Source organism: Porites lutea, chromosome 11, assembly GCF_958299795.1.
Source record: "Porites lutea chromosome 11, jaPorLute2.1, whole genome shotgun sequence".
NCBI lineage: Eukaryota > Metazoa > Cnidaria > Anthozoa > Scleractinia > Poritidae > Porites > Porites lutea.
Genome location: NC_133211.1, coordinates 7,192,934 through 7,215,561, shown reverse-complemented (window position 1 = coordinate 7,215,561; position 22,628 = coordinate 7,192,934). Strand labels below are relative to the sequence as shown.

General features: G+C 37.7%; 3 protein-coding genes across 4 annotated transcripts; 1 reads left to right on the top strand and 2 right to left on the bottom strand.

Moving 5' to 3' along the window:
- Positions 1-25: 25 nt before the first annotated feature.
- Positions 26-2,956, bottom strand: LOC140951506 (carbohydrate deacetylase-like). 2 transcript variants are annotated; one of them, XM_073400766.1, is made up of 3 exons: positions 2,626-2,956; positions 1,222-1,499; positions 26-656 (listed from the first exon to the last, which is right to left on the bottom strand). In XM_073400766.1, exons 1-3 carry the CDS (start codon positions 2,947-2,949, stop codon positions 347-349), a joined length of 912 nt encoding a protein of 303 aa, XP_073256867.1. In that variant the 5' UTR covers positions 2,950-2,956; the 3' UTR covers positions 26-346. The 2 variants fall into 2 exon arrangements, 1 of the variants encoding a protein (XP_073256867.1); XR_012167297.1 differs by lacking the exon at positions 26-656 and having other exon boundaries at positions 1,358-1,513; positions 2,626-2,752.
- Positions 2,957-3,052: 96 nt separating this feature from the next.
- LOC140951645 (GPI transamidase component PIG-S-like) lies at positions 3,053-13,441 on the top strand. Its single transcript, XM_073400943.1, has 17 exons — positions 3,053-3,116; positions 4,004-4,152; positions 4,269-4,365; positions 5,074-5,172; positions 5,271-5,417; positions 5,556-5,665; positions 5,767-5,806; positions 6,004-6,084; positions 7,223-7,281; positions 7,522-7,630; positions 8,204-8,293; positions 8,758-8,936; positions 9,448-9,504; positions 9,967-10,125; positions 11,325-11,397; positions 11,887-11,944; positions 12,168-13,441. Exons 1-17 carry the CDS (start codon positions 3,077-3,079, stop codon positions 12,298-12,300), a joined length of 1,680 nt encoding a protein of 559 aa, XP_073257044.1. The 5' UTR covers positions 3,053-3,076; the 3' UTR covers positions 12,301-13,441.
- Positions 13,442-14,587: 1,146 nt separating this feature from the next.
- Positions 14,588-15,810, bottom strand: LOC140952270 (uncharacterized). The gene has a single exon (XM_073401703.1). The coding sequence runs from the start codon at positions 15,808-15,810 to the stop codon at positions 14,923-14,925; it is 888 nt and encodes a 295-aa protein (XP_073257804.1). The 3' UTR covers positions 14,588-14,922.
- Between the last annotated feature and the right edge of the window lie 6,818 nt (positions 15,811-22,628).

Genomic DNA, 22,628 nt, shown 5'->3' with positions numbered 1-22,628 from the left:
GCTGGGAATATTATGTCTTTGGAAAGAAATTTTTTTCTTGAGGTGTTTTTTTAAGCAGAGGGTGTCAACATGGTAAACCGCAACTAAAATATAGTTTCACATATAGGTAACACAAACAACCTAATTCTAAAAACTTATCAAGACTTATTTGGTAACACAAGAAAATCATTTTTCTCAAAAAGTGCTAAATATTTGGCTTCTATCATCTGTATATGGTGTGTCAAAAAAAGTAGCATCCATTTAAACAACAGTTATGACAGCAAAAAGATATTGTTTTGCACTGGACAGTTAAAACCGCCTACACCGTTTAAGTACAGTGGAGAAAAGTAATGGAGGACTTTATTTTTTACCATAAATCTTTAAAAGAACACAATCTTATGTTGCTAGTTCTTAGGTACTCTTTGAGTTGAGGACTTGTAAGTGTTGTTAATTCATTTTCCCTTTCCTCTGAGCAGGCAAACACATCAGGTCCCTCACCACACCCACCACATCCCATAATACTCTTATACCCAGGGTGCACCATGAGCTCACATGAAGAACATGGTTTACTTCCCGTGAGATTGTTTTGCATAAAAACATTCTCAAAAGCTTGTTGTAGCCTTTGAAACACCATGTATTTTCCCATGGTACTAAGTCCAATAAAATGACCGGTAAACCTGAAACATAACAAAAAATAAAGTAGATTCCTGTAAAATTCTTGGTTTCCAAACACATGACAAGGTGGCTATATCCGTGGCATTACAAAACAATTTCTTTTTTTCAGAATTTGAATGAAAACAGAGTTTACTTCCCAGCAAAGAGAAACACTTTTGTTCTTGACCACCTACATAGATAGCTGCCATGATGATAATATAGGAAAATATGAGAAGTGGAGACCCTCATTTAAAAATCTACCATTCTGAGGAAACACTCAAAACTCCAAGACAGCACAAAACCCAGCAAAATAAGAAATTAAGACTTGCTACAACTATATGCTGGGATCATTGTTTCCTAACACCCAACATTTTTAACATTATTTTATTAAATTTTATTCAATTCTATTTTCCTTTATGAAGAAAATGGGTTTTTTGTAATGAAACTAAGAAAAGGCATTCCAATACTTTTAAACCTTCTAAACTATTATTTCACTATTTCAAACAGGAATAAATCAATAATTTGAGACTATTTCATCTTATTTAGCTTGTTTTCATCACCAGTAGATAATTACCCCCAGGTCATTACCTTATTCCATATCTGGAGAATGTTTCCTTGGCAATTAGTGCATCCTTTTCAACAGATTTAAAGAAACTCTTTGGTTGTTCATCCAACAGATCACATTTTTCTAGGTTACTTTCAACAGGTATTCTTGTCCAATTTATTCCATACTTTTTCATCAATGCAGCTAAAACATCACACACTTGTGGTATGACATGAATGTGTTGATGGCCATCTATATGTGTTGGTAAGGATCCCACCTTGTCAATGAACCACTCAAGTTGAGTCTGTATTTCCTGTTTAACCTGCATGGTCATGACTATTTAGTCAATAAGTTTTAAACAAAATAAACAAAGAAAGGGTGTTAACCAAGGAACATGCTTGGATGTTAATCATTTCATAAATCTCTCTCAATAATTGTTAACCATGATTCTTTTTTAATTTAAACAAACATGAGGGAACACCCCACCTCAGTATTTTCTACAGTAAAAATACTTTTCACTTTCATGTGCTAAGAGGATGGGAACACATGAAAAAATCTCTTTGATTAAGGATATTACTGTTTTAATTAAAAACTGAATTATTGGATAATGCAATTCTAAAGTTCTGATTGGCTTAGCCATCATGGTATATGAGCCATTATACCATGCTCTCCTAATATGGTAACTGTACGTGTTTGCTCAAAATTAAAAACAAGCTGAAAATCATTTGTTTTTGCAAATAAAGGCGGTACAAATTCTAGATATTTTGGGGCCGTTTTTAACAAAACAATTATTCCAACCACACTTGTTGGACATGAAATGATTATAGCCACCTTGGGGCTACGCATCTCATTGGCTATCTACCATCTCATATTCAATGCGCACACGTGGAATAAATGTTGATTATACCATAATAACCATTATTACAAAAACTATAAAAATTCCACAATGGCAAATACCCAAACCCTGGGCATGGCTTAGATGACAAATACCCTACTTATTGAACTCCCAACTTGATAATGTTGGTCTACAAATTTCCAAAGAAGGGGTGGGGGGTGGGCTGGGGGTGGATGAATGAGCACACTTGGAATGACTACACCATAATTAATTTTCCTGTACTCCTCTCAAATATGTATAGTATATAACATTATTCTCGTAATAATTCGAAGAGTGGGTCAATAAAGATTGTTGCTGTTGTTGTAACCCCTTTCTAGTTCCTTCAAATTCCATTAGGAAAGGTGTATGCCCATTTTTTGTCCTCTCTTTAATAAAGGTAAAGTAAATTAGATTCTGATTAATTATATTATTAGTCATTATGAAATACCTTTTACCTAACTCTATAGTCTCTGTTAAGTTTAAATATGTAATGGTACATGTTGTATTAAAAGAAATCACCTAGAAAAGATTTTGGGTTTAGAAATAAGAGCAACATAATTATATTAAAATTTACCTCATCCAAGTCTATTTCTCCATTCTTTACAGCTTCCCTGAAGCCAAACTTTCCCCTCAAGAAACCTTCTTCGGAAGTAAGACATTTGTAATGCGTTTTTATCGGGCGACCCTCTGTAAGATTCAGGTGAATTCCAAGAGGGATCCCACATTTCTTAGACAACTGTATGGCTTCTAAGGCGCTTTCAGCGTTCACGAGCAAAGAAGCACTTGAAACTATCCCGTCTTGAAATGATTTTACTATTCCCCGGTTTCTTTGCTCACAATACCCAAAGTCGTCGGCGTTTACTACCAGCAAGCGCAAACTACCATTGTCGTCTGCCATTTTGAATTTTAATTAACAACGAGGGAAAAAACTGGTCAGCAAGATTCCACAAAGAAGTTACTCCTTCATAAAACTGACCGTAAAGTGACATCTTAGATTAGTTCCAGGTTCCTGACCGGGAATTAACATGGCCGACTGTGACAGCACAGATATCCAGGGCGAGAAAGGTATAGAAGTATAGAAGTATTGAGTATTTATCTGTATACTTGTTTTTTTTCTATACCTTTTTCTTTATTTCTAACCACTTAGGAGTGAAATAAGGAAAGTTTAAATTAGACGATTAGCTTACAATATAATTGCTAAAGAAGGAATGATAGTATTCAGACACTGTTGTAATGGAATCATGACAACCGAGAAAGCAGAACATCACTTACAGACTGTTGAGTTTTGCAATGGAAGATTTTATATTTTAATCACACCCCAATAATACTATTGTTGAACTTGGGACACCTGTAGCTGATATTGAGTCAACCATAGTCATCTTGCAATAAGTAGTACCATGAGCTGGGGAGTGGGGAGGGGGGTACTCAACAAAATTGTATAGAGGTAGGTTCTGCCAGAGGTCCAACCCCTTACCTTTTATGTACCAAACGGAACCTCTTTCACTTACTTATTAAGACACTGCATATCTTTTTAATAACTGCTGTTAACGCACCATCTTTTAAACATGAATAAATCACTAAACTAAAATGTTCTTTTTTTCGTGTGCCAGTTAGCCCTTTTAGGTCCTTTCACAGACAGCAATGACAGATTTCCCCTCCTTTTCATTTTCTGCAAATAGTGAAACCCAATACCCTTTCATATGCCTGAAGCCTGAAAAAGGTACCCCTTTCTGGCGGAGCCTCCCAGTATAGGCCATAATGGGCAGTACCCTCTGGGGATCATGAGTGCCTAGGGAGTTAGCTGGGTGGGGATTACGCTGTGAATTAGTTGGGTGGGAGGTGCACGGGTGGGGCATAAAACCTTCAGTGGCAGATCCAGGGGAGGGGCACGGGGGCCCATTTTTCTTGTGCTCAATATAATGTGATACTAAGTGATTCATGTGGTTTTGCAGCTCTTACAGAAAAGAAGACAAAGGCATTGGTGTCACTAAGTGTGGGACTTATTTTTATCTTTATTGGCCTTCCCTTATGGTGGAATACAACCAAAGTTTACAGGGCTCCCCTTCCTTATGATGAAATAGAACAGTTAAACCAGTTTAAGGTATGATTACTTTTAATGTTAAATTATTTATAGCTTGACATCAATCAATTTTACTACCATCAAATTGCTATAAAATTTATTGCATTTAACAATTACTAAAATTGGATTTCTTTTAGGTTAAGTATACAGTTAACCTTAATGTAGTACTTCTTGGATCTCAAGATCCTTCTATTTTGAAACAAGAGATTGAGCTGGAGCTCAAAAAAGAAACTGGTAAGATTGTCCAAGATTTGGCGGGATGTGTGGAATAATAAGGGTCAGTTTAGTTGGTCTTATTGTACAGCTTGCTTGTGCTCTTTCCTTTCTGATTTAAACGATGGAAATATTATTCAGTTTGATTAGTTCTCAGTATTCTTTGGCACCCCTTGTGGGATAGTGTGGGGGGCTCATGATTTAGTTCCATGGTATGGGTGAGAGGAGTGTTCCAGATAAGAGATGGGTCTTGGGTCAATGACCTGACAAAGATGGCTTCCTGACCCGACAGATGACATATAAGTGTTAAGTTAAATATAGCCAAAAAAATTAGCACATGGTCTTGGTGACCCCTCAGATGGTCTACATCACCCCCTGCTCAAAAGAATTAACTGGAACGCTGTGAGAGACAGAAAAAGAGGTAAATTTAAATCAAAGAATGTCCCCCACTTTTTTGAGCAAAATTTCTTTTTAAAGGGTACAGTGCAATAGAATAGCAATGTTTGACCCCAGAGCCTCAGCTGTATGGGTACCACCTGTGGACCCCTGTGGACATCAATTCATTACACATTTTTCATAGCTATACAGAGGCTCACCCCACCTTCCAGGCCAACAGTCACAAGATTTCCATGGCTCCACATCATTGTGTTTATTATTCAAAAACAGTATTTTTTTTTGGTTGTTGTTACGTGTCCAATTTCTTTTCTTTTTTACAATATTATTGGTCAGATATATCTGCCATAACACCAGACTACAGACTAACAGTAGAAGTGAAGAACATAAAGGACGCTGCTGTGATTACAAAACTGACATCCAGCCCTTTGGAAGGTAAACCTGTAAAAAAACCTGTCCTAATTGCAATATCTTTCCTCATTATGGACGAGTGAACAACTTAATTGAAACTAAAACTAATTTTTAATCAACAGATCTGGATGATTATTTTCAAATCAGCTTTGTAAACAAGGAAAGTAAAAATTACTCTTTCTTTGTGCTTCCCCATGGAACTCCTGAGCCAGATGGCATTGATGCATATGTTGGAAAATATCTCCACTGTATCTTGTACAACAACAAAGGTAGGAATAATCTGAGCTTGGGTTTTATGCCAGATTTCATGCACTTGCACGCCTTTCTCTTGCAAACAAGATAGCCTGCTTGCAAGTTAAAAGTTAAGCTGCAGTGGTGTTCAAGTGTTTTTTGTTGATGTTCCCTAGATTCCAAGAAGCTTGCTGCAGTGATTGCAAACATTATCAAGAATGTTTTTGTTAATGAAGAAGAAGTCAATGGGGCATTTAGTTTAGTTTCAAAAAGGGAATACACCAAGGTGAACAGTGAGAAACACTAAACACTAAGTTATAATTTAGTATTAAAAATGATTGGATTAAGTACATGGTCTAAGCTACTGACACTTTTTTTTCTCCCTAGGACACTGTGGAAAGTATGAGAGCTCAGAAGTCAACAACTGGTTAGTTTGTTACCCCAGCAATTCCTTGTGTATAGCATAGTTTAACACATGTATAGACTTGAGTCTCATTCAAAAAACAAGTTGGGGGAATTTTTACTAACAAATTACACATGTTTGCATTTTCACTTAATCTCACTGGCAAAATTTAATCTAGTAAACATATTAAGTAATTAATTAGGAATTACTATTTTTTCAAGGTTTTCAGGTTTCTTTTACACTGTTGAATTCTGATCCAGATTTAGTTCTGGCAGAGTGGGATATAGAGACTGCTGTTCAAAGTAAGTGACTGTCAGTTTCTGTTAGTGCAAAACAATGTGAGTTTATAAGAGTTGTGTCAAGGTAGCCAAAGTTTTTGGTGTGGCAAAGTGAGGTCAGCTGGTAGGAATTTTTGGGTGAGGATGTGCCGCTGGGACCCCTAAACCCTTAGCCTACACATAACCTAACTTAGTTCAGCTGAATTTTGCCACCCTGTTAAATTCCCTGCCTACTTCTTGTATTTAGCTGGTTCCTTGAAATCTTAGTTACAGCCCTGATTAAACCAAAGATAAATATATTTGAACCACAACAGCTATACCAGTTTTTCCTAGTCTAGACTAATACCTTCAACCAATCAATCAGTTTCCTGGAAAATGATACCCTATTCTAAACCCAAACTCTCTGATTTCCCCCACCACCTGAATGAGTCCCATTCTCTGAATAACCAATTTTCCCTGAATGAATTGCTCAATGCATGTACATTCAAAATGTCAGTAAGCATTTTAAGGCAAAGTTTGTTATAGGGTGGTTAGATACTCCCATCTTTCAAGTTGCTGATGACCTACTGTAAATGATCGATTAAGTGTTGCTACTGGAATAAGCGCCCCACCTTCACCAAAATAATGTAATAAGGGCCGCTCTCGAATAAGCCCAGTGGCACTGACTTGGATGTTTATGATACAGATCAAATTTGATTTCAGGCTAAAATTTTTCAACCTTGGTTGACTCTCAATTTCCTTTGTCTGCAAGGGCTAGGAGACAAAGGAAATTGAGAATCAACCTAGGTTAAATCAAAATTAACCTGAAATGAAATTTGATTTGTAACATTTACAAATAAATGCCACACCTTTGTTACAGCACTTGATATAAAGAGATATCAAAACTATATTGCTTGACAAATAAGACCATGCCCAACTCGTTAGTTCTAAGGTTTTAGTGCAGGGAAACTCTTGAAATGGGGTTCACATAACGGTTGAAGGTGTAGATATTTGTCCTTTTTTCGTGCACAACTCTGAGTTCTCTCTATATTCCCCTCAGTGTTTTACCCCTAGTTGAAATAAGCACTTGCTTTCGATTATGAGTGTCACTCCCTTAATAGGGAAAATGAAATAAGCACTGCGGTGCTCAATTGATCATTTATGGTTTTTGCTTCTTTTGTAGAGTATTTAGATCCCTTCTTGCTGAAGTTTCCTCACTTGGATATCAGTGTTGATTCCCAGGTAAGGTGGCCTAAATGTTTGTATTGTAATACGATATCTTTGTAGGGAATTTAATTTATTCTAGAAAGGATGCCCTATAGAAAAATGTTTATCATGCATCAAATGCAAATAGGGACTGGTGTGGGCCTTCAGTTCACTTAAATTTACAATCTTGTATTTAAGTTTCAGAACTGCTTAGAATTTGATAATGATCTTGCTCATTGCACTGATTGAGTTAACAATACTTTGATCTTACAACAGGTTCTTCATTATAGTAGCATTCAAATCAATCCAAGAAAAGATGGAGAATCTTTTTATCTTCCCTATGATGACTTACCTCACATGATAAATCCAATTGAGGCAAAGCTAGGTAAACTTTACGTCTTGAATATTAGTTATAGTTGAAGCGCTGAAACAAGAATTCACACTCTATCATCATAGTTTTTGAGGAAATATGAAAGAATATTAACATAGTATCTCTTATACACATAAAGAGCAAAATTTGACCTTTTTGGATCTGTTAATGGTTTGACTGAAGAGTTTATAATAGTCAACATAACCATTCTGATGAATCAAGGTGATTCAACAATTATTTGATCAATAATTTAATCAACCAATATTTATTGATCAATCAGTCTATCAATCAGGCTATCAATCATTCAATCAGTCAACCAATCATCAGCAATAATTAATGATATTTAAATACAATGTTAATCAATCAGTCAGTCAATCAGTCAATCAACCAATCCTCAATTATTAACCAGGTAACCAACTGTCCATTATAATATGCATATGCTAGTTAACGCATTTGAATGGTGAAAAAAAAGAAGAGTCTTCTTGCAGCCTATGGAATGGTCCCTCTACACAAGGAACATGAAATAGGAGAGACTGTAGTCAATTTACCAGGAGTTTTCATTGAAAATATTATTTTGTTCATTTACAGGCTCACATATTTCATTGTATCCAAGCTTGAATTTTGTTGTTTACGTGCCTTCTCAGAGACATACACCTCTTTATATGAGAACCAAGGATGGTGAGAGATTAATATACATAGCTGTTAAATAGTTAAAAACAAAACATAAAACTTAAGATCAGTTTATCCAGCTTTTCTTACTCTAGGGCCATTCATATAGGGAAAGTATAAAGACATGCCTTTCTTGCACAAAGACATTTTTGTTTGAATTATTACAAAAGTGTCTTATTTTTAGTCTTATACACAGCCCTGCTGTTGACATCAGAGAACATCCCCTAGTGGTTTCAAAATCCAACTGAAGCAGTTCTCTGTTCAGCTCAGCAGCTGTACCAGTCCTATAGTTACAGAATCCCACCTACGTCCACTGTCAGCTTCCTGCCTGACGGTTCCTAGAAGATGAACGTACATGGAACCCTTGTCAATGCCATGCCTTTCGATTCCCTGACTCTTCTTAGTCTTTCTGAGCCAGTTTTTCTTTCACCCCATTTTAACCTCCGATCTCTTTTCTTTTTATATCTCTCAAGGCCAGCAAAGCAGTAGCAATGCATTCTTGAGTCCACAATGGGGTGGAATCATGATTTGCAATCTTCAACAGACTGCACCAACGAACAGTACCAGACCACAGTGGATAGAGGTTGATATGAAACCCGTTATGAACACATTCCTGGCTCAACTGAAGCTGTTACTGGGAGTTAAGCCTGTGGTGAGGATTCAACTTTTTCCATTCTCACAGACTTTTATGCTTTTTTACAGCTTACACCCCAAAAACTAGTCTCCCACATGGCCATTTCTGTCTGCTCATGCATTGTCCTCCATGATGATTGTCTTGTCTTGTTCCTTTGTTCCCTAAACCTTAATTCCCTTGTTCCTTATTCCTCTGTTATCTTATTCCTTTGTTTGATGAGGAAAATCACCTACAAGAGGAGGCTTCTTAAAAAGCAATAAGTTTGATTATAGTCTTTTTATATTAGAGTTTTAGGTCTCCTATCAGTCTAAATAGACGGGTCTTTGAAACAGATTAAAAATGCGACTGAATGTTCTCTTCTGTTTTCTAGCTTAAGATAATCCAACCTATGTCATTTTGATTCATTCCCGTAATAGGTTATTCATTTCCAAAAACGATTTATGTTGTCTCTTTTTCCAATTTTTTTATTTCGTTTTGCTCTAAATGAATACAATAAATTTTATTGTAATCATTATTTCCTTTTTTAAAGAAACTTGTAGATGGCGTTGAAGCAAGATTCCCAAAAGATGTTGGAATAACACAGTGGGTAATGACCATAAATGTAGTTGTTTCTTTGTTAACCCTTCAAGTCCCAAGAGTGACCACCATAAATTTTCTCCTAACAATCTCCATTCTTTGTCAAAAAATAAGGTTATGAGAATTAATAAAATGATCAGCAAAGGGAAAATTCTTTGATCTTTTGTTAAATTCTCTCAGTTAATTTTGTAAGGAAATGTATGGATATCAGTTTGGAGAATTTGTATGTGGACAATTAAGCGTAGACTGTAAGCAGTCTCTTCTTTGTCGGATTTAGCAAGGGAATTGCTCGCGCGCGCCAGTGTCGAAGCCACGAGACCGGGGAAACGAGGGTCGCAGCTTCTCCTGTCTTGCGCCTTCCGTCTCGCGCATGGTCATTTTTGTGTCTCACGCAGATGGACTGAGAAAAAAATTACTTCTCTTAGTCTAAACTTAGCCTCTAGTTATGGTTAAGGCTTTACTGTACTCACAGGAACAGGAGTCGGTGATGAGACAGAAAACAATGGAATATCTTGCCACCTCCACCATCACGCTAACATCCCTCGCCCAGCTGTTGGGAAAAATCAGTAACATGGTGATTAATGATCACATTCAACAGCAAGTTCAACAGGCGCTTCATGCAGTCCATCAGGTGTGACTTATATCCTATCATATTCACCTGAATGTTTTGGATCATTATACGTTTCTGGGAATTTGCCCACCTACCCCTCCCCTGAGTCAACATTTTGCCCTAAGCGAGAAGTAAGTGTTAATGTTGGCTTCCAGGTAAGTTGGCAATTTCCCAGAAACGTATAATGATTTTACTGTAGAATTTTATAACGCAAAGGTTTTATGTACCCTCGTATCGGAAAATTTGGTGAAACTTCTCCTTTGGGATACCCCTATTCAGGGGACACTTTAATTGAAGGGACCAAAATTTTGTTCACGAATAAAGGGAAATTAATTCTATTTGTATTAGTGAGTACTGTTGAAGGGATTCCTCGATTTAGGGGAGACATGTGCTGATCCTGAGTTAGTCCCCTGAACGAAGGCTCGTCTGTGTAATCTTTGTATCAGCCACCTCTATTGAATGGACACCCCTATGAGGGGAACACTTTTTCTGGTCTTTAGTATATCCCCTAAATAGAGGCTCCTCTCATGGGGAAAATCCAAGCGCGCAAGTCAAATTTTTCAAAACTCTTTGCAAAAGGTTTTCTTTAACTGGCTACGAAAATGTAACTTTGTGGTCTTCTTTTTTGTTCTTATTTACTTTTTCCGCCACTTGATTCATTGCATCCTCCAAATCTCTTGCTCCCTGCCAAGAAAAGAAACCCTCGCCTGCTTGCGAGGGAGATTGGGGTTTTATACTCAGTCCTAATGAGTGTGAACATTTATCTTCACCTTTTGTGGTAGGTTTTTGGTTGTTGAGGACGGATGCAATCAGCAAATGACTGAAAAGACATTGAACAATACCCACATCACACCATGCACACATCGTTGCAATGTTGGAACAATGTTGTAAGCATTCGAAACAATGTCGCAACAATATTGCAACGCTGTGTTGCGCTAAAAATGGTCGTTGCGAATCGTCTAGTGTAACATCACCTTAACTTTCAACAGTTTCCGCTACACCAAGAAACACCCGGGGAGACACCCCCACATCGTAAAATCCCTTGTTAAGCCCTGGGCTTATATAACTTCATAAGGGGTTTTGGGTGGGCTTATATACAGGGAGCGTATATCCGGCGGGGGGGTTGGGGGGGGGGGGCTTTAACCTCTTTTATCTTTATCTTCATTTTTCTAAATTCAAATATAACTGAACGTTTTCTTTACAAACGCTTTTTTTTGTAGTCTGTAACAGCCCTTGAGCATGGAAATCTGACCGTAGCCGTTCTAACTGCCAAGACAGCCATCAAATCTTCGGGTCAGTAGAAATCTTTTTTTTCCTTTTTTTTGTACGAAGTAGCGCCGAACGCCCAAACTTCTGCCCTCGCTCCATTTATGTGTGTTCTTTTACAAACTACCAGAAGTAGATATTACTGGTTACAGGAATGCCATCTCGGGTGTTATCCATATATAATCTGTTAGTGACAACGTTGTTCTTCACTTTCTTTTAAGATATGGTAAGTTCCATCCATTCTAGCTTGCGTAGCAAGCTCTTCCTTTTGGTTTCGGATCAAAGAAAGACCGAGGAACGGGATTTTCGGTTTTGGCCGCGCGATAAATGAACCGAGAGCCATTTTTCGCGCGGTTTTTGGCTCTCGTTCGTCGTTCTTTGCTCCTAAACCGCACGGAAACGCTTGCTACGCAGGCTACATCCATTCCCATATGATAAGATTCTAGTTAAATGATAAGCGATACAATGACGTTACATTCTCACTTGTAATCAACTCAGTGTCCTTCTTTCTTTCAGAGGAAGCATTTTTTGACCCATCAATACTTGAGCTTTTGTATTTCCCTGACGATCAAAAGTAAGCAGTTCTATTTTTAAGTCTTGTTTTATTATTGTTACCAATGATTAGAGTGATTTTACTTGACCCATGAAGCAGGTACTAACAACTAGAGCAAAGCTCCAAGTAAACAAAAGTAGACTGTGGAATTAGTGTATAACAGTGCGTAACTACCACCTATTTCACGGGTTAAGTACAATCCCTGACTCTAACGGTAATATGGTTTATTTCTTTTTCCTCGCAGGTACGCCATCTACATTCCTCTCTTTCTCCCCATCAGCCTTCCAGTTTTGTTGTCTCTTAGACAAGCAATAATTTGGTACAGAGGAAAAGACGATGAAGACAGAAAAGACGAGAAAAAAGACAAGCAAGAATAACTTATTGAAGATGTCATGGTCGTCTCCGGATAAAACAAGATGAATTTGATATCTGAAAGCCGCTTGTTTTTGCCCATATCGTGTGACCATTTTGTTTTCTCGATCAAGAAACTTTGCTTCGCATTGTCCCTGACGGATAGTAAAGAACCCTTTGGACGAGCTTGCACGGGTACTTGCGACAAACTGCTAGGATAACCGTGAGATGGACTATTTTCCCACCTACAAGGGGTAGCAATTCTCGTAATAAGTCCCATTAGTTTTGGGATCGTTTGTGCGTTTTATGGTGACCATGCAATTTCCGTACGCGATGCGTTGGACAAGATGAGTCGTGAAAACCAGATAAACCAGTCATGTAAGGCTACGTTGACACTGTGCGGGATAGCTTTTGCACCAGAACGAAAATTATACCGGATAGGGCTTCTGTTCACACACGAGAACGGTAATTTCGGCGCGATTTCTGTAACGGAGCGAAGCTGCACCGCGTCGATCTTGAGAGTGAAGGATCGCCTTTCGGATAAGTGGTGTTCATACTTTACCGGATAGATTTCTTGTCGGCATAAAAGGCTATCCGGTTTTGAGTGAACGTAGTCTAAATCTCTGTTGATGAGACACTCGATTTGAGCCACTAATCCATCACGTCATGGTGTCCTTACTGCAACCAAAGAAGGGAGAACAATGAGGTATTAAGCTGATACGATTCCATTCTATTACAGTTTAAGTGTCGGCCTGTTCGCGAATAGACCTACAGTTCAAGCTTGGTCAATGGCGCATATTCATATTATATGCCATTTCCGAGCTGCCGCAAGCCTCTGTTTCAAAGTGAGGCTAAGTGCGACGCTGTTGATATGAAAAATGATTTTTTTTATTCTCATGCAACTTAAACAAAACTCATTTTCACAAGAAAGTTGTTGTACTTAGCCTCGTTTTGCAGAATGATAGTTTTTGGAACTCGGAAATGGACAATAAACTTTTTTACGAGAATATTGATGCAGAGAATGGGAAAAACTAAAGAACATTCTAAGATGAAGGAGATAGCTCAGGGTGAAGTTTAGTTGAAAACAGTGTATTCTAGCCGTTTAAACATGAGCAATATAGAGAAATTGTCACAACCAGTGCATTAAATGTTTCCTGAACATTAGTATATGCTGTGTTGTTTGTCGTTTAACTTAACCTAATTTCTGATCACGTATACACCACCCCCCAATGAAAAACATTCATTTGCGGCTCTGTCTCAGGGCAAGCTCTTGCTCAGGGATGTTACAAAACGGTGAATAGGGAAAAGGAAAATGAAAAATGGGAACAAAATTTCAGTAACTCTGTCAGTTTTTTCCTTGACCATTACCGTTTCGTTTCCATTTTTTCATCTTCCCGTTCCCCGTTTGCGTTTTAATAATATTATTGGCTCAGGCTCATCTCAAAATTGGACGGTGTTGAAAAGTAAACAAAACAAAAGAAACTAACAAACAAGTAAATAAAATGCAAAACAAACGACAAGAGAAACAAAGAGGGTTGCTCTTTTCTTGACTTATTACAGTGTAAGAACGATGAGACCTGGGATCAAAAGTGGCCTACTTTCAAAGCGAGGCTAAGTGTAAAACGTTCTTGTGATAATGAGTTTCCTTTGAATGAGAATAAAATATCATTTTCTCATCAATGACTTCGCACCCAGGAAGGGTTCATAATTTATTTAGATGGGGCTGTGGTGATTTTAGCATTTTTCAGGTTCAAATTTTAGTAGGTATCACCCTATTATTTGGTGTGTTTTTTCGTGCCCTCGCTCATCTATAGGCAAAATACATGACCTCTCTCCGCCTCTCATTATTTCTACACCTAAATTAGTAGTTTGACACAATTTCTTATCCATAAGGATTGTTTTGAACTGTTTTTGTCTGCTCATTTTCTATTTTTTTAAAATTCTCAACTTGAATCTGGCGTTTGCCGTTTGCCGTATACGAGACGCTTAAACTCCCTAATGCCTCCTTTTTAGTCATTTTGGCAGAAATACTCGATAGCCCCGGCCCCCTTAAACCTAACCAGAAAAACTCATGGCCCTCCCAAAAAAACACCATAGCCCCCTCTACATAAATTATGAATTCTCCCTTAGCCTTGCATTCAAATAAAGGCTTGGGGAAACTCGGAAATGCACTATTCAAGATCACGCCGATAAACCCATAGAAAGTGTGGTCTATTGGTCTACTGACTGGAAGAATGAACTTTTCACCCGGGAATGTTCTCGAACTTGTCTCACGCTGGACGCCTGGGTTAGAAATATAATGTGAACAAACTACTGACTTTGTTGGAGTGTTTGACCTAAGCGACTGGTTTGTGTTCCATATAAAATCTCTTAGCGAATGGAACGTGTTATAAATCAGCGACTAAGTAAATTTTCTCAGTCCGATCTAGCTTTCTCCGTAAATAACTTAAACAAAAACATTAGCTCGACTGTTGTCGGGTCTGCGAAAGAAAGATTACATCGTGTTTCAGATACAAATGCACAGTTTTAAGTCAAGGAAAAGCAGAAAATGTTTTTTCTTTGATTGTTGTCAGAACTAACAAAACCCATGAATTATCCAAAAGGATAAGCTCGGGAATGGGTTTATCTGACAAACGCAAAGGCATTTATTACTGCTCAGGTTCGAAGAACATTGCCGAGTGGAGACTCCGATTAAAAAGATGAGCACAAACATCGGTTCTCACACAAAGCTGGTACGAGCCAGGGTTAGGAACGGGATTGTTGTAGCTTTGGCCCTCGCCAGAAATAGCGCCTTCAAGGAAATCGTAAGGCTTCAATTGTTTTCTTAATGAACGATCATGCGATCCAAGACGAAAATTCCGGACCACCTCCTCCCATTTCGGCACGCTCTCGCCACTCAGAAACAGACCATTTCTTTCATCTCTCAATTTGGTCTTTTCCACTTTAAATACCAGAACAGCACAACAAGGACGTCTAACTCGCGCCCACCGCACGCCTAAAACGTCATTTAAGTCTCTAGCGAGATAAAACCCACCGCCATCACTGAAGTCCTTCTTTTCCTCTCCTATTTCCACGTCGATACCTTCATTTGTTATTTTTTCAGCGCTGTTTTGGTTTGTCGCATGGAAGAAAATTTCACAGTTAGCATTTCGCAGTGAATAGGGGAAATTGTCAACGCCATACTGAGTAGCGTAAATCCTGTCACGCCTGCCCTTTCCATTGACATAAATTACATTGACAGCCTGTTTTCTTTCGCCCGCAGGAGGAAGAGAGAACCATTTATTGTCAGTTCTTTTCTCTCCAAACAGAAGAGGAGCACACTTGTTTATGATTTCACTGCTTCGAAGTCTATTTAGGCTTGAGCTTAATAGGCTGAGCGCTTCACAAGTCACCAAGTTTTCGATCCTAGGTCCTGTTAACAATCCCAGAATTGTTAGCAGAGTCTCTCCTGTTAGTTGACAATCACTTCTATGTTCCTCCTTCAACCAAAAACTCCATAAGTAGCCAGCAGTGCGAAAATCCAGTTCAACAGTCATCTTCCTTTAAGCACTGTTACGCATTCTCTATTTTCCAATTGCCCATAATACACTCTGTTTGCCCCCCAAATTCTGCATAAACCATTGTTTTTAAATGCTCCTGGGAGTATTGCATTTTCCCAAGAGCATTTTAAGACAATAAGTTATGCAAAATTTGGGGGGCGAACAGAGTGTATTATGGGCAATTGGAAAATAGTCAATGGTATCACATAATATAACATTTGTTGTATAAAAACTTTCCAATTCTAGGAAGTGATTTAAATTAACCTTTTGAAGAGTATTAAGTTTGACAGAAGGAAGTATATATCGAGTCCTTATAACTCCATAACATCGCTCCAACTAACAAAAACTGTTTCGGAATGTTTTTTATTCTATTCTTTGTTCTCGGCTAAAATCATGTTCACGATGACTTTGAAGGTTGTCCCAGTTTTAAAACAATAGGTGGTTTTCATGCAATCTCGGGAGACACAAATAACAATGGTGAAATGAACAAATGCTGGTGGACAAACAAAGGGAGCTAATGAGCAATCTTTTGTTTACCGTCCACCAGCATGGCGGCGATGACGTAACGTGAAAACCACCTCTGAAGGCTTTGTTAAACAAGATGGGAAAGAACAAAATTAGAATGTGAGGAGACTTTGATACAGATTGAATTAAAACGCTTACTCAATACTGCAACCTTATTGCACAGTTACAAATAATGATAACAAAAACGAATGACAAAATCGGATATTCTCCTCACTTTTGTTCAGAGATCTTTTCTAAGTGAGTCTAGAGCTCATTGGCCTCGGCATGTTTACAAAATTCCGAATTGTTTAGATAGCAGAATATCGCACACGTTAATTGACACTTCAGCTGCTGATTGGATGTTATATTTCGCCTGATTGCACTTACAAATGTCTTAAATAAATTATTACCCTTACGTCAAATTCCCATCTTCTTTTGTTTTTTAAATCTTGTTATCATACACTCCCATACCGAAAGACAAAAGAAAATGAAATACGGTGGAAGGTGGGGTGTCTGTAAAACACGTACCGGATACCTGTGGATGGCGGATGCGGATGCGTATGGAAAAATGCGGATAACAAAATGCGGATACAAAAAAATGCGCATACTAACAATAATAAAACATAAGTAAGAAGGAAAAAAACGAGAAATGCGGGTGGCAAGAAAACAAACAAACAAAAAAAACATATAAAAAAGAAAGAAATATTTCTTTCAGGTCGCTGTCACATGGTTGGGCCCTTCATGTATAGAACGCATTGTCAGTAGTTGGCACAGGTTACCCCAGGCTTTTTCTCAGTTCTTTGAGCCTTGTAATTCCTTTCATTAATGTCACAGAAACAAGGACGCTCGTTCCTCCTCCTTAAATGTACGCACGCTCTGGCGCACTTCTCCTTTGAGCACAAATAATTATGAGACCTGTACGCAGGGTGCCAGCGCAAAAAAACCGGCCAGCAAAGTTTTGCCTATTATCCGCTTGCTTCGTTATTCTTCCCTTTTCCCAACAGGGAGCCAGTGGTCCCTACAGCCTCAGGCCACAATGCAGAATATTACTAGATCAGTATTCAAACGTGGCGTAATTCACGAAGCATTCTGTCCTTACATTCGAAAGTTAGCGCCATTTTTTGACCGTTACTTTCGGAATTGAATGGTTATCTTCTACCAATCAAAAACGGAACTGTATCGTACGTATTTGTTTATGGACCAATCAGAATGAACTACACGAGCTCCATTAACGAAATTACTAGGAACGCACGTAGACCAACATCTCTGCTGGGACGAAAACATCAAGCAAGTATCGTCGTCTTGTTATGCTACTGTGGCAGTTTTGAAAAAACTAAAAAAGATTTTACCTTTCAAAATCAGGAAAACACTTGTTCAAGCTCTAGTACCTTCTAAACTTTACTTCAGTGGTATCGTCTATCATAATCTACCGAATTATCTGGATAACCGTCTTCAAAGAATACGGAAAGCTTCAGCAAGTTTCGTTTTGGGACATTATGCAATCACCGATGACATCACCAAGCTCAAATGGTTAGTACATAGCCCTGCATGGCCAAGCTATCTCAAAGTATACATCATTAAACATATGAGGACTCTACGATCTAGTTCAGGAATATCCTTAGTTACACCAATTGAATCCGGTACATTCCAATATGAAGCTGCTAAGCTCTTCAACAAACTAGTTAGAAACTGCTGAGATTTTAGCACATTTCCTAAAGCGACATTTAACTATTTGATGGAGAGAATTAACAAAACATGACTGTACATAGCAGAATTATATTTTCATTCATACATGGATAAATTTTTTAGGGGGGGGGGGGGGGGGCATCTATCACATAGTTTTTAGAATAGTCTCATTTGTAAATTCCTAGTAATGTAATATTTAATTAGTCTCTTGTTTTGTTTTTGTCGTTACAATTACTTTCTTTTTATCATTTCCACATGAAGAGCCACCTTTGTGGAAATACTGGAAATAAAGTCGTTATTCGTATTCTTATTGTTCTCATTCTTCTTGGTAGTGGTAGTGGTAGTGGTAGTGGTGGTGGTAGTAGTAGTTGTAGTTATAGTAGTACATAATCTGGCCTCAAAAAGATCCGATCAGGGTTACTTTTTGGTTTGGCACCAGTCTTTTGCCAGGCAACTCATTCCACCCACCATACATAAAACCAACCCAGGTAATCCAAGTTCCCACCGCGCTAAGAAATCCGTGTTGGAAGTAAATAGATAAACAAATAAATTTAATTTAAGTAATAACTGAATATAGAAATGATCATAGTAATAATACGGAGAGGAGGAGGCCTTTTTTAAAATCTAATTTCCCTTAGGATACCCAGCTGTGAAAACACTCAATTTTATGTTTGCAGGGTTTTCAAGATATTAGTAGTTTTGAAAGCAGTGCAAATACACTATCAAAGAACAAAACAAACTGGATTGGTTTGCGACCTGGGAGTCGAAGTTTTTGAAATCAAAACAGTTACTTCTAATTCGGTCAAAAATGAAACAACATGAAAATGGCAAACAACTTAGTCAAATATTACGTACTCTTAGAACACATGAGGATCCGCAAGCGACTTTTTTTTGCGATCAGCATGATTTCTTAGTTGCTACGGACGCTTTGTTTTCAAAAGGTGACTAGAGAATTTCCTGCTGTGGGAATTTAATTAGTAAATTAATTTCTGGCCAAAAAACGTAATCCGATAAGGTGTCAACACTGTCATATGCCACTACAGTAGTAATCCTTTTGAAAGCTCAGAACGTGTTCAAGATAGTAAAAACCCGATGAAAATACAACGCTATCAATTATTAAAATTAAAATAAAGCAAAATAAAGTGTATGCCTTGCAAAAACTTCAAGTTGCGTTCTAGATAATTTTTTGCCAGATTTCAGCACGAGGAATCCACGCGCCAAGAAGCGCGGACAGCAATGATCAAAAATATATTTTCCCTTTCAAACTGAAATGCTTCAAGGCTAAACGAGATTTTGCCTATTGCGACTGGCCGGTGCTATCTCACGATAGCCGATCTGTAGCGAAGACACGGAGTCCAGTGTAAATATTGAGCCGCTTTTTAGGCATGCGGTTCCCTGCAGTCTTTATTGCTGCCGGGCATCAGCCGGCAGCACCCATATTCTTGAGCGATTTGAGATTTTTTGGTTCGATGGTTGGATGGTTGGATGGTTGGATGGTTCCATGGTTCAATCAGCAGGTTATTCTTTCATGTTACGCTTACGCCAAATAGATATATCCTTCATGTAATAGTAATAGATTGTTTATCTCCCTGTATACCCTGTATACCCTGTATACCTATGTATACCTTGTATACTCATGTATACCCTGTATACCCATGTATACCCTGTATACCCATGTATACCCTGTATACCTATGTATACCCTGTATACCCATGTATACCCTGTATACACTGTATACCCATGTATACCTATGTATACCCTGTATACCCTGTATACCCATGTATACCTTGTATACTCATGTATACCCTGTATACCCATGTATACCCTGTATACCTATGTATACCCTGTATACCCTGTATACCCTGTATACCCATGTATACCCTGTATACACTGTATACCCATGTATACCCTGTATACCCATACATACCCTTGTATACCCTGTATACCCTGTATACCTATGTATACCCTGTATACCCTGTATACTCTGTATACCCTGTATACCCATGTATACCCTGTATACCCTGTATACCTATGTATACCCTGTATACCCTGTATACCTATGTATACCCTGTATACCCTGTATACCCTGTATACCCATGTATACCCTGTATACCCATGTATACCCTGTATACCCATGTATACCCTGTATACCTATGTATACCCTGTATACCTATGTATACCCTGTATACCCTGTATACCTATGTATACCCTGTATACCCTGTATACCCTGTATACCCATGTATACCCTGTATACCCATGTATACCCTGTATACCTATGTATACCCTGTATACCCTGTATACCCTGTATACCGATGTATACCCTGTAGATCCTGTATACCCTGTATACTCATGTATACCCTGTATACCTTGTATACCCTGTATACCCTGTATACCCTGTATACTCATGTATACCCTGTATACCCTGTATACCGATGTATACCCTGTATACCGATGTATACCCTGTATACTCTGTATACCCTGCATTCCTTGTATACCCATGTATACTTATGTACTCCCTGTATATCCATGTATACACTGTATACCCTGTGTGCCCGGTATACCCTGTCTACCCTTTAGTAAAAAAATCATGTTTGATATACAAAATAAATCTTTTATGTAAACAATTTAATATTGAAAATAAATCAGTTACTTTTAAAAAAAACCCTTCTGCTTTCCTACAGTTTGTCAGTACATTTTAAAAACCACCAAGTCAATCTGATAAGTGCAAACAAAAAAACTAAACTTCTACTCCACCTATACAAACGAAAAAAAGTACTCTGAATTCATTTAGCATATCAGGAAGCCTGAACATAAACGCATCGCCTTCAAATTTAAGATGGGAAATCACAAATCTGAAAGATTTACAATCCGCAAAACTCCCGAAGACCTAAGAATTTGTGATCACTGCAGTCTAAATTGTTGAAAATTAAATACACCTATTATTTCATTGGTCCTTAAAAAGTCTCTTTTCACTAAAATGAATGACGAAATACGTTATTTACAAATTAAAATGCTAGTATAGGTAATAGTATGATTTGTAGTGGTGTTTGGCATAAATACCACGAGTGATATTTCAAAATTGTTGTACGTAATTCCACGAGCCTTTAGGCGAGTGAAATTTGAAACAATTTTGAAATATCACCAGTGGTATTTATGCCAAATATCACGTACAAATCATGCTATTATTTGTTTATACTACTACCCGCAAAGGGTTTGTAATTTTCACATGTAGGTATTTCAAATTAAGCTGAAATACCACTGCTCTAAGCCAATCAAATTACAGAAATTTCTCATGTAGTAGTATAAATGATAAAATCTGTTTTCTTTTTAATATTAATACTGATTCGTACATGCGCAAGCTTACTGCTACCTTTGTCTTCCAAGCATTTGAGAGACGAAAGAAGAATAATGATAATAATAATCGATAAATTATCCCATTCTATTATATCTGTAACTCCTTTGCAATCTTCGTGTTGATATTATTGTATTTCAGTGTACCGGTAACACCATGTTAAAAAATATATAGTAATACTAAATAAACTTGTTGTTGTTGTTGTATTCTTTGTATTTCCTTTATCTTTCCATTTTCAAGAGCAATATCCTATAAATGCGATATCACAGCGACGTCAGTCATTAAATTGACAGATGATGACAATAGAGGGTCATTTGATAAGGTAGAATTCGTAGCCCTTTAATTATTGCTATCATATCATTTTATTTAATTCTACTCATGTTTCTAGAAAATTTATTTTAATTAGGGAAATGATCGCCAGGGTGAAATTGTCGAAGAATATGTTGGGATTTAATTTTAGGGATATTTATCCATTTGTCGTTTTATTGTTGTTTTGGTTCAGTAGTATTTTAAATGAATAAGATCATTAAACAACATCGATCTAATAGTTAGCATTTCATCATCGATTTGTATATATTTACGTTTAACTAACATTTCAACGTACTTCATAATGTTTTATCCTCAACGAACTATTTCATTAAGGAGGCTGGCGACCACCACACCTTTTAGCCTAAAATTGAATGACGAATAGTTTCAAAACCCTCGTTTGCTGTGTTAGCAAGTTTTTAAGACTAAAAGGCTCTTCATATTCAATTCTACTTTCTAAGCCAAACTTTTCTTATTTCCTCAACCTTCAGTAAACTAGAATTTCAAACTGTAGTTTGGCATAAATTTTCAACCTAGCGAGTTGCATCTTGTTCGGAATCTTGTATTGTAGCTTATTGTATTCAACTCTTCAGGACTTTTCAATTTCTCAAATTTTTGCACGAACAAAGAAACCGTACTTAATTCCACATTCTTTTATTTTTTGGGTTCGGTGCAGCTGCAAAGCGCCTACTTTTCGCCTAAACGACGGTATTTGTCTGTGGGAACATTCTCTCTATCGTCTGCACTAAATAGAGCTCAGCTGAGAGCTGCAGTGCTTGTAAACACTTAGTCACTTGAATTTCCACCCTTGAGCTGAACCGACCATCAAGAATACTGGAAGCTTAACTGACAACCGTACGTCCTACTTTGAACCCACTTTAACGATCTGTCCCGTAGAAAAATTGTCTAGATATTTAAACAGATTTCTCCAATCCTGAGTATCAGATGAAATATGTGGACAGCAGTG

What these genes read in the sequence shown, in the direction of transcription:
- LOC140951506 (XM_073400766.1), bottom strand. Translation starts at nt 2,949, where the DNA reads ATGGCAGACGACAATGGTAGTTTGCGCTTGCTGGTAGTAAACGCCGAC. An exon ending in GAGAAATAGACTTGGATGAG is followed by an intron (nt 1,500 to 2,625) that starts GTAAATTTTAAT and finishes ATGACCATGCAG; the next exon opens with GTTAAACAGGAAATACAGAC. An exon ending in TTCTCCAGATATGGAATAAG is followed by an intron (nt 657 to 1,221) that starts GTAATGACCTGG and finishes GTTATGTTTCAG; the next exon opens with GTTTACCGGTCATTTTATTG.
- LOC140952270 (XM_073401703.1), bottom strand. Translation starts at nt 15,810, where the DNA reads ATGACTGTTGAACTGGATTTTCGCACTGCTGGCTACTTATGGAGTTTT.
- LOC140951645 (XM_073400943.1), top strand. Translation starts at nt 3,077, where the DNA reads ATGGCCGACTGTGACAGCACAGATATCCAGGGCGAGAAAG. An exon ending in ATATCAGTGTTGATTCCCAG is followed by an intron (nt 7,282 to 7,521) that starts GTAAGGTGGCCT and finishes ATCTTACAACAG; the next exon opens with GTTCTTCATTATAGTAGCAT. An exon ending in CGCTTCATGCAGTCCATCAG is followed by an intron (nt 10,126 to 11,324) that starts GTGTGACTTATA and finishes TTTTTTTTGTAG; the next exon opens with TCTGTAACAGCCCTTGAGCA.